The 15995-nt window shown below is 55.2% G+C and overlaps 1 protein-coding gene across 1 annotated transcript in view; it reads left to right on the top strand.

Moving 5' to 3' along the window:
- The window catches only part of capn5a (calpain 5a), a 67100-nt gene that overhangs the window by 39073 nt on the left and 12032 nt on the right, over positions 1-15995 (top strand). The window contains 7 exon segments of the mRNA XM_078402952.1: positions 481-526; positions 528-614; positions 3809-4017; positions 11430-11622; positions 12434-12627; positions 13690-13767; positions 15784-15979. Coding sequence (XP_078259078.1) covers positions 481-526; positions 528-614; positions 3809-4017; positions 11430-11622; positions 12434-12627; positions 13690-13767; positions 15784-15979 — 1003 coding nt within the window.

Here is a 15995-nt window from a genome sequence, read left to right as displayed (position 1 = left end):
ATTTTTAAAATCTTATTTATCCTTGGAATATTACCGCTGAGGTGACCCCGTTGTCTTGTCAAATACATTTCATTGTATCGTTGACCCCTGTGCCAACCTACATATGACAAATGACATTTTGGGCGGCACGGTGGCGCAGCGGTAGAGTTGCCGCCTTACAAGCGAATGCAGCGCCGGAGACTCGGGTTCGATCCCGACTACAGGCGCCGTCTGTACGGAGTTTGTACGTTCTCCCCGTGACCTGCGTGGGTTTTCCCGAGATCTTCGGATTCCTCCCACACTCCCAAGGTGCGCAGGTTTGTAGGTTAATTGGCTGGCAAATGTAAAAATTGTCCCGAGTGGGTGTAGGATAGTGTTAATGTGTAGGGATCGCTGGGTGGCGCGGACCCGGTGGGCCGAAGGGCCTGTTTCTGCGCTGTATCTCTAAAAAAAAAAATGTAAAAAAATTATTATTATTATTCTCTGTTTCTCTCTGCACAGGAAATTCTGCAATGGCCCTCACCTCTTTGTGGATGGCATGAGTGCCCAACGACTTGAACCAAGGGCAGCTGGGCAACTGTTGGTTCGTGGCTGCCTGTTCCTGCTTGGCCTCCAGGGACAATCTGTGGCAAACGGTAAATGGTTCTGCAACGTATCACAAAATGCTGGAGTAACTCAGCGGGTTCAGGCAGCATCTCAGGAGAGAAGGAATGGGTGACGTTTTGGGTCGAGACCCTTCTTCGGACTGATGTCAGGGGAGCGGGACAAATGAAGGATATAGGTGGAGACAGGAAGACTGTGGGAGATCTGGGAAGGGGGAGGGGGAGTAGACAATAGACAATAGGTGCAGGAGGAGGCCATTCGGCCCTTCGTGCCAGCACCACCATTCAATGTGATCATGGCTGATCATTTTCAATCAGTACCCCGTTCCTGCCTTCTCCCCATACCCCCTGACTCCGCTATGCTTAAGAGCTCTATCTAGCTCTCTCTTGAATGCATTCAGAGAATTGGCCTCCACTGCTTTCTGAGGCAGAGAATTCCACAGATTTACAGCTCGGAAGATAGGGACAGAGGAACTATCTAAAGTTGGAGAAGTCAATGTTCATACTGCTGGGCTGCGAGCTGCCCAAGCGAAATATGAGGTGCTGTTCCTCCAATTTCCGGTGGGCCTCACTATGGCACTGGAGGAGGCCCATGACAGAAAGGTCAGACTGGCAGTGGGAGGGGGGAGTTGAAGTGCTGAGCCACCGGGGGAGATCAGGTTGGCTGAGGCGGACTGAGCGAAGGTGTTGAGCGAAAAGAAACGATCGCCAAGTATCTCCCGTTGCAGGTTCAGTTTAGTTTGGAGCAAAGATAATGGAGCCGTTCAAGATAGACCACTCGACCCTAAAAACCGTAGTACGTCACGGCGCCATTTTAGTAGGCAGAAACTTGCAGAAACATTTGAAAAGAAAAATAACAAAAATCTGTGAATTGAGGGATGAGATATATTCTGCATTTTCATGGGATCATCACACATACTGTTCCTCCAAAACACTGATCACACTGCGAGAGGCAGAGCGAACGGCGGGTTTTGCCTACTAAAATGGCGGACGTTCCGCTCCTTTGCGTACTGCACTTCAGTATTGGCGATTTCGACGGAGTGGTCCATCTTGCTCCTCTAGTATCTTTGGTTTGGATATACAGCGCAGAAACAGGCCCTTCGGCCCACCAAGTCCGCGCCGACCAGTGATCCCCGCGCACTAACGCCATCCTACACACGCACTAGGGACAATTTTCGCATACGGTGGCGCAGCAGTAGAGTTGTTGCCTTACAGCGAATGCAGCGCCGGAGACCCGGGTTCGATCCCGACTACGGGCGCCGTCTGTACGGAGTTTGTACGTTCTCCCCGTGTCCTGCGTGGGTTTTCTCCGAGATCTTCGGTTTCCTCCCACACTCCAAAGACGTGCAGGTTTGTAGGTTAATTGGCTGGGTATAAATGTAAAAATTGTCCCTAGTGGATGTAGGATAGTGTTAGTGTGCGGGGATCGCTGGGCGGCGCGGACCCGGTGGGCCGAAGGGGCCTGTTTCCGCGCTGTATCTCTAAACTAAATCTAAACATGTCCACCAAAGTTAACTGCGGACAGGAGGAACTGCAGATGCTACAGCCTTGCGTAGAACACAAAGTGCTGGAGTAACTCGGGCAGCCCCAGTGTGGGAAGGAACTGCAGATGCTAGAGTCTTGCGAAGTACACAAAGTGCTGGAGTAACTCAGCGGGTCAGGCAGCACCAGTGTAGGAAGTCAACTGTAGGTAGATAGGGTGATCAAAAAGGCTTTTGTCACATTGACCTTCATCAGTCAGAGTACTGAGTATAGCAGTTGGGAGGTCACGTTGCAGTTGTATAAGACATTTGTGAGGCCGCATTTAGAGTATTGTAAGTATAAGAAAATAACTGCAGATGCTGGTACAAATCGAAGGTATCACAAAATGCTGGAGTAACTCAGCAGGTCAGGCAGCATCTCGGGAGAGAAGGAATGGGCGTCGTTTCGGGTCGAGACCCTTCTTCAGACTGATGTCAGGGGGGGGGGACAAAGGAAGGATATAGGTGGAGACAGAAAGATAGAGGGGGAGGGGAAGAGAGGGACAGAGGAACTATTTAGAGTTGGAGAAGTCAATGTTTATACCACTGGGCTGCAAGCTGCCCAAGCGAAATATGAGTTGCTGTTCCTCCAATTTGCGGTGGGCCTCACTATGGCACTGGAGGAGGCCCATGACAGAAAGGTCAGACTGGGAATGGGAGGGGGACCATGTTGTGGGAAAGATGTCAAGCTAGAAAGGATGTCGTGAACCAGTTTAGAGGTTAACTGGCCTTTGTAAATTGTGTAGAGAGTGGATGAGAATATAGGATAACATAGAACTAGTTTGAACAGGTGATCGATGGTCGGTGTGGACTAGGTGGGCCGAAGGGCCTGTTTCCACACCGTATCCCTAAACTAGTTATATGGTTTAAACTGGTTAACTGGGTTAGAGGTTAAGTGATCTCTGTAAATTGCCTCCTAGTGTATAAGGAGTGGATGAGAAAGTGGGAGAAACGAGAGGATTTGAGTACAGGAGCAAAGAGGTCCTTCTGCAGTTGTATAGGGCCCTGGTGAGACCACATCTGGAGTACTGTGTGCAGTTTTGGTCTCCTAATTTGAGGAAGGACGTCCTTGCTATTGAGGCAGTGCAGCGTAGGTTCACCAGGTTAATCTCCAGGATGGCGGGACTGTCATATGAGGAAGGATTGGAAAGACTGGGCTTGAATTCACTGGAGTTTAGAAGGATGAGAGGGGAGACGTATAAAATTATAAAAGGACTGGACAAGCTAGATGCAGGAAAAATGTTCCCAATGTTGGGGGAGTCCAGAACCGGGGCCACACACAGTCTAAGAATAAAGGGGAGGCCATTTAAAACTGAAGTGAGAAGAAACGTTTTCACCCAGAGAGTTGTGGATTTGTGGAATTCTCTGCCACAGAAGGCAGTGGAGGCCAATTCACTGGATGACTTTAAAAGAGAGTTAGATAGAGCTCTAGGTGCTAGCGGAATCAAGGGATATGGGGAGAAGGCAGGCACGGGTTACTGATTGTGGATGATCAGCCATGATCACAACGAATGGCGGTGCTGGCTCAAAGGGCCAAACGGCCTCCTCCTGCACCTTTTTTCTATGTTTCTATGTCTTCTAGAACCGGCGTGGACTCGGTGGGCTGAAGGGCCTGTTTCCATGCTGTGTCTGTAATATAAATGTGACTTGCCCATCGTTGACTGATCCGTCGTGTGGGGGTTTTCTTTTCCTTCTTTGGGAACGCAGGTGATCCCGAACTGGAAGGAGCAGGAATGGGCGGTGGACAAGCCCAACAACTACGCGGGAATCTTCCACTTCCGCTTCTGGCGCTTTGGGGAGTGGGTGGACGTGGTGATCGATGACCGCCTGCCCACGGTCAACAACCAACTCATCTACTGCCACTCCAACTCCAAGAACGAGTTCTGGAGCGCCCTGGTGGAGAAGGCCTATGCCAAGTAAGTAAACGGCCAGGTAGGGTTGCCAACTTCCGCACTCCCAGATAAGGGACAAAAGGTGACGTCACCGCCCCGCGCCCCACCTGACCTCACCCAGCCAGCGGCCACGTGCTCCCGCTCCACGGAAATACAGGAATACAGAGCTTTATTTGTCATTCGGTACCAAGGTACCGAACGAAATTACATTGCAGTCATACACAAAAAAAAAGAACACAAGACACATGACCCCCAACACAAACATCCATCACAGTGACTCCAAACACCCCCTCACTGTGATGGAGGCAACAAAACTTCCACTCTCTTCCCCACGCCCACGGACAGACAGCTTGTCCCCGACCGACCCGCACAGTCCCCGCAAGGGGATGGAAGTCCCCGCGGCCGAGCCGCACCGGGCGCTAAAACGTCCCGTGGCCGAGCCGGGCGATTGAAGGCCCCGCGGCCGAGCCGTACCGGGTGCTGAAACGTCCCGTGACCGAGCCGGGCGATGGAAGGCCCCGCGGCCATACCGTGCGCTGCTAAGTCCCGCGGCCGAGCCGCACCGGGCGATGGAAGGCCCCGCGGCCGAGCCGCACCGGGCACTGTTAAGTCCAGCGGCCGAGCCGCACCGGGCGATGTTAGGTCCCCAGCGGCCGAGCCGCACCAGCGATGTAAAGTCCGCACCAACTGCGGCCGGGCCGGGAGGCGGGTTGCTACGCAACCTCCGTTTGGCGGCCTCCGGGCCTACATTGTCTGGGTCTACAGCGGCCCCCGGGCCTAGATTGTCCGGGCCTAGAGTGTCCGGGCCTGAAGTGTCCGGGCCTGCAGTGTCCGGGTCTGCAGTGTCCGGGCCTACAGTGTCCGGGCCAACAGTGTCCGGGCCTACAGTGCCCGGGCCCTACAGTGTCCGGGCCCTACAGTGTCCGGGCCCTACATTGTCCAGGGCTACAGTGCCTCCTGGGCCTAATACAGGACAAAGGTGGATCCGTACGGGACAAACCAATTTAGCCCAATATACAGGATGTCCCGGCTAATACGGGACCGTTGGCGAACCGACGGCCGGGGAATCTGTGGGGAAATAGTGGTGGCGCAGAGAGAGCGCAGTGAAGACTGACTGGGGAGGGAATGGATGGGTGATGTTTTCGGTCAAGACCCATCTTCAAGACTGATTGGAGTGGAAGTAAGGAACTGCAGATGTTGGTTTACGGGGGGGAAAGCGCACAGTGCTGGAGTAACTCAGCGGGTCAGGGCAGCATCTCTAGAGAACATGGTTTGGCAAAGTTTTGGGACAGGGCCCATCTTCAAGACTGATTGGAGTAGAAGGAAGGAACTGCAGATGCTGGTTTACAAACAAAGTGCCGGAGTAACTCAGCAGGTCAGGCAGCGTGTCTGGAGAACATTGGACCGGTGACGTCTTGAGTCGGGACCCTCCTTCACACTGATTGGAGAAGGTTTCTCCTGTGCTCTTCAGAATAAACATGAAATAAAAACAGAAGCTGCTGAAATCATGGGTGTACCTCTCCAGAGCCAGCACATCCTTCCTCAGGTATGATGCCCAGAATTGCTCACAATGTTTCAATGAGGTCCTCCTCCGTTGTGCTTCAACGCACTACTGATGGATCAAGGTGTTGCTTCCAAGATGGCGCCCAACCCAGGCGACTATTTACGTGCCAGCCACAGAAGCAGATCCCCAATCACACATTACAATCGCTCCACGCTCTTAAATCTCCACTCCTACAGCAACACTTCTTACTTGAGCTACGATAACTACTATCTACCTCATTGGTGACCATCGTACTATCCTTGATCGGTCTTTGCTGGCTTTACCTTGCACTAAACGTTATTCCCTTATCATGTATCCGCACACTGTAATTGGATCGATTGTAATCACGTATTGTCTTTCCGCTGACTGGTTAGCACGCAACAAAAGCCTTTCACTGTACCTCGGCACACGTGACAATAAACTAAACTAGTAATGGCTGAGACAGCTTTCAGATTAGACTTTAAAGAGAGAATGCAATCTCTCAATTAGGGCGGTCACGGTGGCGTAGCGGTAGAGTTGCCACCTTACAGCCAATGCAGCGCCGGAGACCCGGGTTCGATCCCCGACTACGGGCGCCGTCTGTACGGAGTTTGTACGTTCTCCCCGTGACCTGCGTGGGTTTTCTCCGAGATCTTCGGTTTCCTCCCACACTCCAAAGGCGGACAGGTTTGCAGGTTAATTAGACAATAAGTGCAGGAGAAGGCCATTCGGCCCCTTCGAGCCAGCACCGCCATTCAATGTGATCATGGCTGGGTAAATGGTAATTGGCTTGGTAAATGTAAAAATTGTCCCTGGTGTGTGTAGGATGGTGTTATTTAGATTTAGATTTTTAGATTTAGAGATACAGCGCGGAAACAGGCCCTTCGGCCCACCAAGTCCGCGCCGCCCAGCGATCCCTGCACACTAACACTATCCTACACCCACTAGGGACAAATTTTACATTTTACTCAGTCAATTAACCTACATACCTGTACGGCTTTGGAGTGTGGGAGGAAACCGAAGATCTCGGAGAAAACCCACGCAGGTCACGGGGAGAACGTACAAACTCCGTACAGACGGCGCCCGTAGACAGGATCGAACCTGAGTCTCGGGCGCTGCATTCGCTGTAAGGCAGCAACTCTACCGCTGCGCCACCATGCCGCCAATGTGCGGGGACAGATGGTCGGCACGGACCCAGTGGGCCGAAGGGCCTGTTTCCGCGCTGTTTCTCTAAACTAAAAGGACATTAAAAGGACAAAAAAATGATATTCAGCTCCTGAGGAGCTGGCTTTGGGACAGGTGTGAGCTGAATAGTTAAAATTCTTGACCTTTTCCCTTGAGGCATGTTTCAGAGTGAGCTCAGCTATTTATTCAGCTTGCAAGCCAGTGATCCAGATGGGAATAATAAACGTTTTTATTTGTTTCTGGAAAATCCAGGATTCTTGTTTCTTTCTCGTTGCAAAATTTTTCCAGAAAATACTACGTGAGGATTGCGCGGGAGGGCAGGTTGTAGGAATAAGTCAAAATGAAGACGGCACGGTGGCGCAGCGGTCGAGAAGCTGCCTCACGGCGCCAGAGACCCGGGTTCCACCCTGACTGCGGGCGCTGTCTGTACGTAGTCCGTACGTTCTCCCCGTGACCTGTGTGGGCTTTCTCCGCTTTCTTCCCACATTCCCAAGACGTACAGGTTTTGTAGGCTAATTGGCTTGGTATAATTGTAAATTGTTCCCTGTGTGTTTGTGTGTGTGTGTGTGTGTGTGTGTGTGTGTGTGTGTGTGTGTGTGTGTGTGTGTGTGTGTGTGTCTGTGTGTCTATGTCTCGCGCTAGTGTGCGGGGATCGCTGGTCGGCGCGGACCCGGTGGGCCGAAGGGCCTGTTTCCGCGCTGTATCTCTAAAGGAAATTAAACTAAATTGGGTCGGAAGGAACCGAAGATGCTGGTTTAAACTGAAGATAGACACAAAATGCTGGAGTAACTGCTGAGTTTGAAGAAGGGTCTCGACCCGAAACATCATCCGTTCCTTCTCTTCAGAGAAGCTGCCTGACCCGCTGAGTTACTCCAGCACTTTGTGTCTAAATCTGAACTAAATTAGCAATACTTGGTTCCTACCGAAACCACCCCATCCCCGGGCACTTTCCCCAGCAACCGCAGGAGATGCAACACCTGTCCCTTTACCTCCCCCCTCAACTCCATCCAAGGACCCAAACAGTCTTTCCAGGTGAGAAAGAGGTTCACCTGCACCTCCTCCAACCTCATCTATTGCATGCGCTGCTCCAGGTGTCAACTTCTTTACATCGGCGAAACCAAACGCAGGCTCGGCGATCGTTTCGCTCAACACCTTCGCTCAGTCCACCTTAACCAAACTGATCTCCCGGTGGCTGAGCACTTCAGCTCCCCCTCCCTGTCTGACCTTTCTGTCATGGGCCTCCTCCAGTGCCATAGTGAGGCCCACTGGAAATTGGAGGAACAGCACCTCATATTTCGCCTGGGCAGCTTGCAGCCCAGCGGTATGAACATCGACTTCTCCAACTTTAGATAGTTCCTCTGTCCCTCTCTTCCCCTCCCCCTTCCCAGATCTCCCTCTATCTTCCTGTCTCCACCTATATCCTTCCTTTGTCCCCCCCCCCTGACATCAGTCTGAAGAAGGGTCTCGACCCGAAACGTCGCCCATTCCTTCTCTCCCGAGATGCTGCCTGACCCGCTGAGTTACTCCAGCATTTTGTGAATTAAATACCTTCGATTTGTACCAGCATCTGCAGTTATTTTCTTACAATACTTGGTTCCTTATTCCATCTCGTGCTACCATTTGAGCCATCGAGTCGCGCAGCCACGCAGCACAGAAACAGACTCGGTTTGCCCGCCAATGTGTCCCCATCTGAGCTAGTCCCACTTGCCTGGAATACACTGGAATTTAGAAGGATGAGAGGGGATCTTATCGAAACGTATAAAATTATTAAGGGGTTGGACACGTTAGAGGCAGGAAACATGTTCCCAATGTTGGGGGAGTCCAGAACCAGGGGCCACAGTTTAAGAATAAGGGGTAGGCCATTTAGAACAGAGATGAGGAAAAACTGTGAATCTGTGGAATTCTCTGCCTCAGAGGGCAGTGGAGGCCAATTCTCTGAATACATTCAAGAGAGAGCTACATAGAGCTCTTAAGGATAGCGGAGTCAGGGGGTATGGGGAGAAGGCAGTAACGGGGTACTGATTGAGAATGATCAGCCATGATCACATTGAATGGCCGTGCTGGCTCGAAGGGCCGAATGGCCTCCTCCTGCACCTATTTTCTATTGTCTATTGTCTATTGCCTGCATTTGGCCCATGGTCCCCCTCAACATTCCCAGCCCAGGTACCTGTCCGAATGCCTTTCTAATGTTATTGCGCCTGCCTCATCTACCTTGTGCGGCAGCTCTAAACTGAACTCGAAAGAAGGGAGATGCTGCGCCCTTCTTCAGAGCGGGCTGGGGGTTGACACAACAGGAAAGACCGGTAGCATGAAAGAATGTCGGCTGTGACTCTGAATATTGTTCTCCACGCACAAATGCTCCAGGCCATTGCCTTGTATTTCTCCTCTATTTTGGATTTCCATAAACCAGGGTTGAATGGGTTAATGTATGTATGACACAGGGCCTGTACTCGCTGGAGTTTAGAAGGATGGGGGTGGGGGAGGGGGGGGGGGGGGGCCTTATTGAAATGCACCGAAAAGTGCCAAGTACAACTTTGCATGGTGTATCTCTAAACTAAACTAAACTAAACTACACTGATAAGGTATTTGTTTGCATGCTTATCGAATTAAATCGAATCGTGTTATACATTAACAAAATCAACTAAAGTACAATAGGTGGAGTGAGGAGAAAAATACCAGTGTTCAGAATATAGACAATAGACAATAGGTGCAGGAGGAGGCCATTCGGCCCTTCGAGCCAGCACCGCCATTCAATGTGATCATGGCTGATCATTCTCAATCAGTACCCCGTTCCTGCCCTCTCCCCATACCCCCTGACTCCGCTATCATTAAGAGCTCTATCCAGCGTCACAGCGTTGTGTAGCATAACAGTTGTACAGCGAATGCAGCGCCGGAGACCCGGGTTCCATCCCGACTACGGGCGCCGTCTGTACGGAGTTTGTACGTTCCCCCCCTTCCCCGTGACCTGCGTGGGTTTTCTCCGAGATCTTCGGTTTCCTCCCACACTCCAAAGACGTGCGGGTTTGTAGGTTAAAATGTAAAATGTAAACATTGTCCCTAGTGGGTGTCGGGGTAGCGTTAATGTGCGCGGGGATGGCCGGTCGGCGTGGGAACCCGGTGGGCCGAAGGGGCCTGTTTCGGCGCCGTATCCCTAAACTAAACTGAACTAAAGTTCCAGAGACAAAGTCCAATGTCCTCAATGGGGTAGAGGTGAATCGGACCGAGCCCTAGCTGGTGGAAGGAGCTTGATAACAGAGGGGAAGAAGCTGTTTCCTGAGTCCAGTGAACCTTCAGTTCCTTCTGCCGGGCAGGAGCCGGGAGGAAAGTAGTGACCGGGCGGGAAAGGTTTAGACATTTAGACTTTCGAGATACAGAGAGGAAACTTCGGCCCGCCAAGTCTGGGCCGACCAGCGATCAGCCCGTACACCAGCACTGCTCCACGCACTAGCGAATAATTTACAATCTTTACCAATGCCAATGAACCTACAAACCCGCGCGTCTTTGGAGCGTGGGAGGAAACCAAAGCACCCGGAAAAAACCCACGGGGACGACGTACAAACTCCACACAGACATGTCCCGTAGTCAGGATAGAACCCGGGACTCTGGCGCTGTAAGGCCCCAACTCTACCGCTGCGCCACCCTGAGTTCACATGCCGCCTGATTATGTTCAAAGATTATGTTCTACTCTAAACCTCAGCATTAGACAATTGACAATAGACAATAGGTGCAGGAGGAGGCCATTCGGCCCTTCGAGACGGCACCGCCATTCAATGTGATCATGGCTGATCATCCACAATCAGTACCCCGTTCCTGCCTTCTCCCCATACCCCCTGACTCCGCTATCCTTCAGAGCTCTATCCAGCTCTCTCTTGAATGCATTCAGAGAATTGGCCTCCACTGCCTTCGGAGGCAGAGAATTCCACTCCCGATTCCACAGCTATGGAGCTAACCCCCCCCCCCCCAATGAGAGAGGGGTGGGATGAGATCTCCACACAAAGTAAGGACACCACCAACAACAGAAGGACATGAACAAATCAACAAGAACGGGCAGCTGAAGTTCAAGACAGTTTTTCACCCAGAGAGTTGTGAATCTGTGGAATTCTCTGCCGCAGAAGGCAGTGGAGGCCGATTCACTGGATGCATTCAAAAGAGAGTTAGATTTAGCTCTTGGGGCTAACTGAATCAAGGGATATGGGGAGAAAGCAGGAACGGGGTTACTGATTTTAGATGATCAGCCTGGAACGTGGCAACTTCAACAGCCTGAACGCGGGAGAAGACGGCAGGGGAAGAGAAAAGACATTGTGGCCTTCCATCACAGTGAGGAGGAGGTAACTGGAGGAGACTCACTGTGATGGATGTTTCTTTTTGTTTGGTGTTGGTTTATGATTGTGTGTGTTATTGCTTATTTTTATTGCTCTTATTGTTGGACTGCGGCTAATCTTTCATTTCACTGCACATTTATGTGTGTGTGACAAATATACGTGACTATTGATATTGAATGGCGGCGCTGGCTCGAAGGGCCGAATGGCCTCCTCCTGCACCTGTTTCCTATGTTTCTTTGTACCGCTGGGGTGTGAGCTGCCCAAGCGAAATATGAGCCGCCGTTCCTCCAATGTGCCTTTGTCCGTCCGGGTTCTCAGGCGATCAATGCAAGGTTGAGGCATTGGACTGGTGGAAGCTCTAAACCCTTTGGCCTCCCTCCCTCCCTCCCTCCCTCCCTTCCCTGCAGACTGGCAGGCTGCTATGAGTCACTGGACGGAGGCAACACCGCGGACGCGCTGGTGGACTTCACGGGCGGCGTGTCGGAGCCTATCGACCTGACCCTGGGGAACATCACAACGGTGGAGGAGGAGAGGCTCCAGCTGTTTGACAAACTCTTCAAGGTGCACAGCCGGGAGGGGCTCATCAGCTGCTCCATCAGGGTGAGTACCCGGCAGGCTCTCCACCTGCGGCCCCACCTCCTACCCCACCCGCTGCCCACCCCCCATCCGTGGCCCCTCCCCCACCCGCGGCCCCTCCCCCACCCGCTGCCCCATCCCCCACCCGCTGCCCCATCCCCACCCGCTGCCCCTCCCCCACCCGCGGCCCCTCCACCCACGGTCCCTCCCCCACCCGCGGTCCCTCAACCCTCCCTCACCCGCGGCCTCACCTACCCCACCCACGGCCCCTCCCCCACCCACACACCCCCCCCCCCCCACCCGCGGCCCCTCCTCCCTCCCCCACCCGCGGCCACACCCCCTCCCCCACTCGTGGCCCCTCCCCCACCCGCGGCCCATCCTCCACCCGCGGCCCCACCCCCCTACCCCACTCGCGGCCCCTCCACCCCCCTCCCCCACCCACGGCCCCACCACCTACCCCACCCACGGCCATCCACCCCCTACCCCACCCCCCTCCCCCACCCCCCTACCCCACCCCCCTCCTGGGCCTGTACTCGCTGGGGTTTAGAAGAATGAGGGGGACTTCATTTGAGGGAGTTAGATTTAGCTCTTGAGGTTAAAGGAATCAAGGGGTATGGGGAGAAGGCAGGAACGGGGTACTGATTGAGAATGATCAGCCATGATCACATTGAATGGCGGTGCTGGCTCGAAGGGCCGAATGGCCTCCTCCTGCACCTATTGTCTACGTTTCTATGTCTCGCTGTGGACCCGGTGGGCCGAAGGGCCTGTTTCGCCGCTGTATCTCGAAACTAAACTTAAGTATTAAACTAAAAATCTTCTCTGCACAAACCTCCAGGCCGCGTCGGCCGCCGAGATGGAGGTCCGTCTGAACAGCGGGCTGGTGAAGGGCCACGCGTACGCAGTGACGGACGTGCGCAAAGTGCGGCTGGGCCACGGGCTCCTCGCCTACTTCAAGGCCGACAAACTCTTCATGATCAGGATGAGGAACCCGTGGGGCCAGAAGGAATGGACGGGACCCTGGAGCGATAGGTAAGCGCGGCAGGGGCACGGCACGGGCGCGGCACGGGGGGGGGCGGCAGCGGTAGAGTCGCTGCCTCACAGCGCCGGAGACCCGGGTTCCATCCCTACTACGTGCGCTGTCTGTACGGAGTTTGTACGTTCTCCCCGTGACCTGCGTGGGTTTTCTTCCGGGAGCTCCGCTTTCCTCCCACACTCCAAAGACGTACAGGTTTGTAGGTTAATTGGCTTCGGTAAATGTAAAAATTGTCCCTAGTGGGTGTAGGATAGTGTTAGTGTGCGGGCCCGGTGGGCCGAAGGGCCTGTTTCCGCGCTGTGTCTCTGAACGTAGCAAGCCCATCGGAAGTGCCAGTGTCAGATGAGGCTTTAATTCAGTGTAGTTTAGAGATGGATGAATAAGTTTATTGGCCAAGTATGTGCGTGTACAAGGAATGTGCCTTGGCGCTCCGCTCGCAAATGATAACACAAACATACAGTTAACAATGAAGAATTCTCTGCCTCAGAAGGCAGTGGAGGCCAATTCTCTGAATGCTTTCAAGAGAGAGCTGGATAGAGCTCTTAAGGATAGCGGAGTCAGGGGGTATGGGGAGAAGGCAGGAACGGGGTAGTGATTGAGAATGGTCAGCCATGATCACATTGAATGGCGGTGCTGGCTCGAAAGGCCGAATGGCCTCCTCCTGCACCTATTGTCTATTGTCTAATAAAGCAGAAACGACATCAAAACAATAAGGACACAACATTACGGTCTAAACATGTGGGTGAAAATAAACCAAACTACAGATACAGCATGGAAACAGGCCCTTCGGCCCACCGAGTCCGTGCCTGACACCTTCCTCCCACTTTCTAAAGACGGCCCGGCTTGTAGGTTAATTGGCAATGATAAATTGTCCCGAGTGCGTTGGGATGGAACTTGCTAATCGTTGCGGACTTGGTGGGCTAGAAGGGCCTGTCTCCACACTGCATCTCCAAAACGGAAATCTAAAGCAAGTATGTGGTGTGTACAAATGAACTGAGTGGAAGGGATGATGAATGATGAAGGGTGGAGCGAGATTGGATCCACGTTTGTCCTTGCAGCTCGGAGGAGTGGAAGAAGGTTAGCAAAGGGGAGCGGGAATCGATGGGCATGACTGTGCGAGACGACGGAGAGTTCTGGTGAGTGCCCGGCGTTGTGCCCCCCCGTCCCCGCTCGCACACTTGCCCCCCCCGTCCCCGCTCGCACACTTCCCCCCCCCGTCCCCGCTCGCACGCTTGCCCCCCCGTCCCTGCTTGCACACTTGCCCCCCTGTCCCCGCTTGCACGCTTGCCCCCCCTGTCCCCACCCGCACGCTTGCCCCCCGTCCCTGCTTGCACACTTGCCCCCCCCTGTCCCTGCTTGCACGCTTGCCCCCCTGTCCCCGCTCGCACGCTTGCCCCCGTCCCTGCTTGCACACTTGCCCCCCCTGTCCCCGCCCGCACACTTGCCCCCCTGTCCCCGCTCGCATGCTTGCCCCCCCTGTCCCCGCTCGCACGCTTGCCCCCCTGTCCCCGCTCGCACACTTGCCCCCCCTGTCCCCGCTCGCACGCTTTTTCCCCCAGTCCCCGTCCCTGCTCGCACACTTGCCCCCCCTGTCCCCGCTCGCACACTTGCTCTCCCCCGTCCCCGCTCGCACGCTTGTCCCCCCCGTCCCCGTCCCCGCTCGCACACTTGCCCCCCCCTGTCCCCGCTCGCACGCTTGCCCCCCCGTCCCTGATCGCACGCTTGCCCCCCTCCCCTCCCTGTCCCCGCTCGCACGCTTGCCCCCCCTGTCCCCGCTCGTACGCTTGCCCCCCCTGTCCCCACCCGCATGCTTGCCCCCCCCTGTCCCCACCCGCACGCTTGTCCCTCCCTGTCCCCACTCGCACGCTTGCCCCCCCCTGTCCCCGCTCGCACGCTTGCCCCCCCTGTCCCCACCTGCACGCTTGCCCCCCTGTCCCCACTCGCACGCTTGCCACCCCTGTCCCCGCTCGCACGCTTGCCCCCCCTGTCCCCACCCGCACGCTTGTCCCTCCCTGTCCCCACTCGCACGCTTGCCCCTCCCTGTCCCCGCTCGCACGCTTGCCCCCCCTGTCCCCACCTGCACGCTTGCCCCCCCTGTCCCCACCTGCACGCTTGCCCCCCCTGTCCCCACCTGCACGCTTGCCCCTCCCTGACCCCACTTGCACGCTTGCCCCCCGGTCCCCACTCGCACGCTTGCCACCCCTGTCCCCGCTCGCACACTTGCCCCCCGTCCCTGCTCGCACGCTTGCTCCCCCCGTCCCCGCTCGCACGCTTGCCCCTCCCTGTCCCCACTCGCACGTTTGCCCCCCCTGTCCCCGCTCACACGCTTGCCCCCGCGTCCCCGCTCGCACGCTTGCCCCCCCCCGTCCCCGCTCGCACGCTTGCCCCCCTGTCCCCGCTCACACGCTTGCCCCCCCCTGTCCCCGCCCGCACGCTTGCTCCCCCCGTCCCCACTCGCACGCTTGCCACCCCTGTCCCCGCTCGCACACTTGCCCCCCGTCCCTGCTCGCACGATTGCTCCCCCCCGTCCCCGCTCGCACGCTTGCCCCTCCCTGTCCCCACTCGCACGCTTGCCACCCCTGTCCCCGCTCGCACGCTTGCCCCCCCTGTCCCCGCTCGCACACTTGCCCCCCCGTCCCCGCTCGCACGCTTGCCCCCCTCCCCTCCCTGTCCCCGCTCGCACGCTTGCCCACCCCCACCCGCGTGTCCCCCTTTTATAGACAATAGGTGCAGGAGGAGGCCATTCGGCCCTTCGATCCAGCACCACCATTCAATGTGATCATGGCTGATCATTCCCAATCAGTACCCCATTCCTGCCTTCTCCCCCTACCCCCTGACTCCGCTATCCTTAAGAGCTCTATCTAGCTCTCTCTTGAATGCATCCAGAGAATTGGCCTCCACTGCCTTCTGAGGCAGAGAATTCCACAGATTCACAACTCTCTGACTAAAAAAGTTTTTCCTCATCTCCGTTCTAAATTGCCGACCCCTTATTTTTAAACTGTGGCCCCTGGTTCTGGACTCCCCCAACATTGGGAACATGTTTCCTGCTTTGCCCGACATCCTCGGCGTTCGCTGTTGAGCGGCGGCTGGCGGTCCTTGCGTCCGACCGCGGCGAGGTTCTGATGGCCGTTCGGTTCTCTCGGTTCCTGCAGGATGGCCTTCGACGACTTCTGCAAGAACTACACGGACCTGGTGGTGTGCCGGGTGATGAACACGTCCTTCTTCAGCTTCCACAAGACGTGGGAGGAGGCCAGGGCCATGGGCGCCTGGTCCCGGCACGAAGACCCCCTGCAAAACCGGGCCGGTGGCTGCATCAACAGCCGCGACTCCTTCCTTCAGAACCCCCAGGTACAGCGGCCGGGCG

Source organism: Rhinoraja longicauda, chromosome 7 (assembly GCF_053455715.1).
Source record: "Rhinoraja longicauda isolate Sanriku21f chromosome 7, sRhiLon1.1, whole genome shotgun sequence".
Classification (NCBI taxonomy): domain Eukaryota; kingdom Metazoa; phylum Chordata; class Chondrichthyes; order Rajiformes; family Arhynchobatidae; genus Rhinoraja; species Rhinoraja longicauda.
Note: the sequence above shows the minus strand (reverse complement) of the source record. Positions and strands in the feature narration are given on the sequence as shown.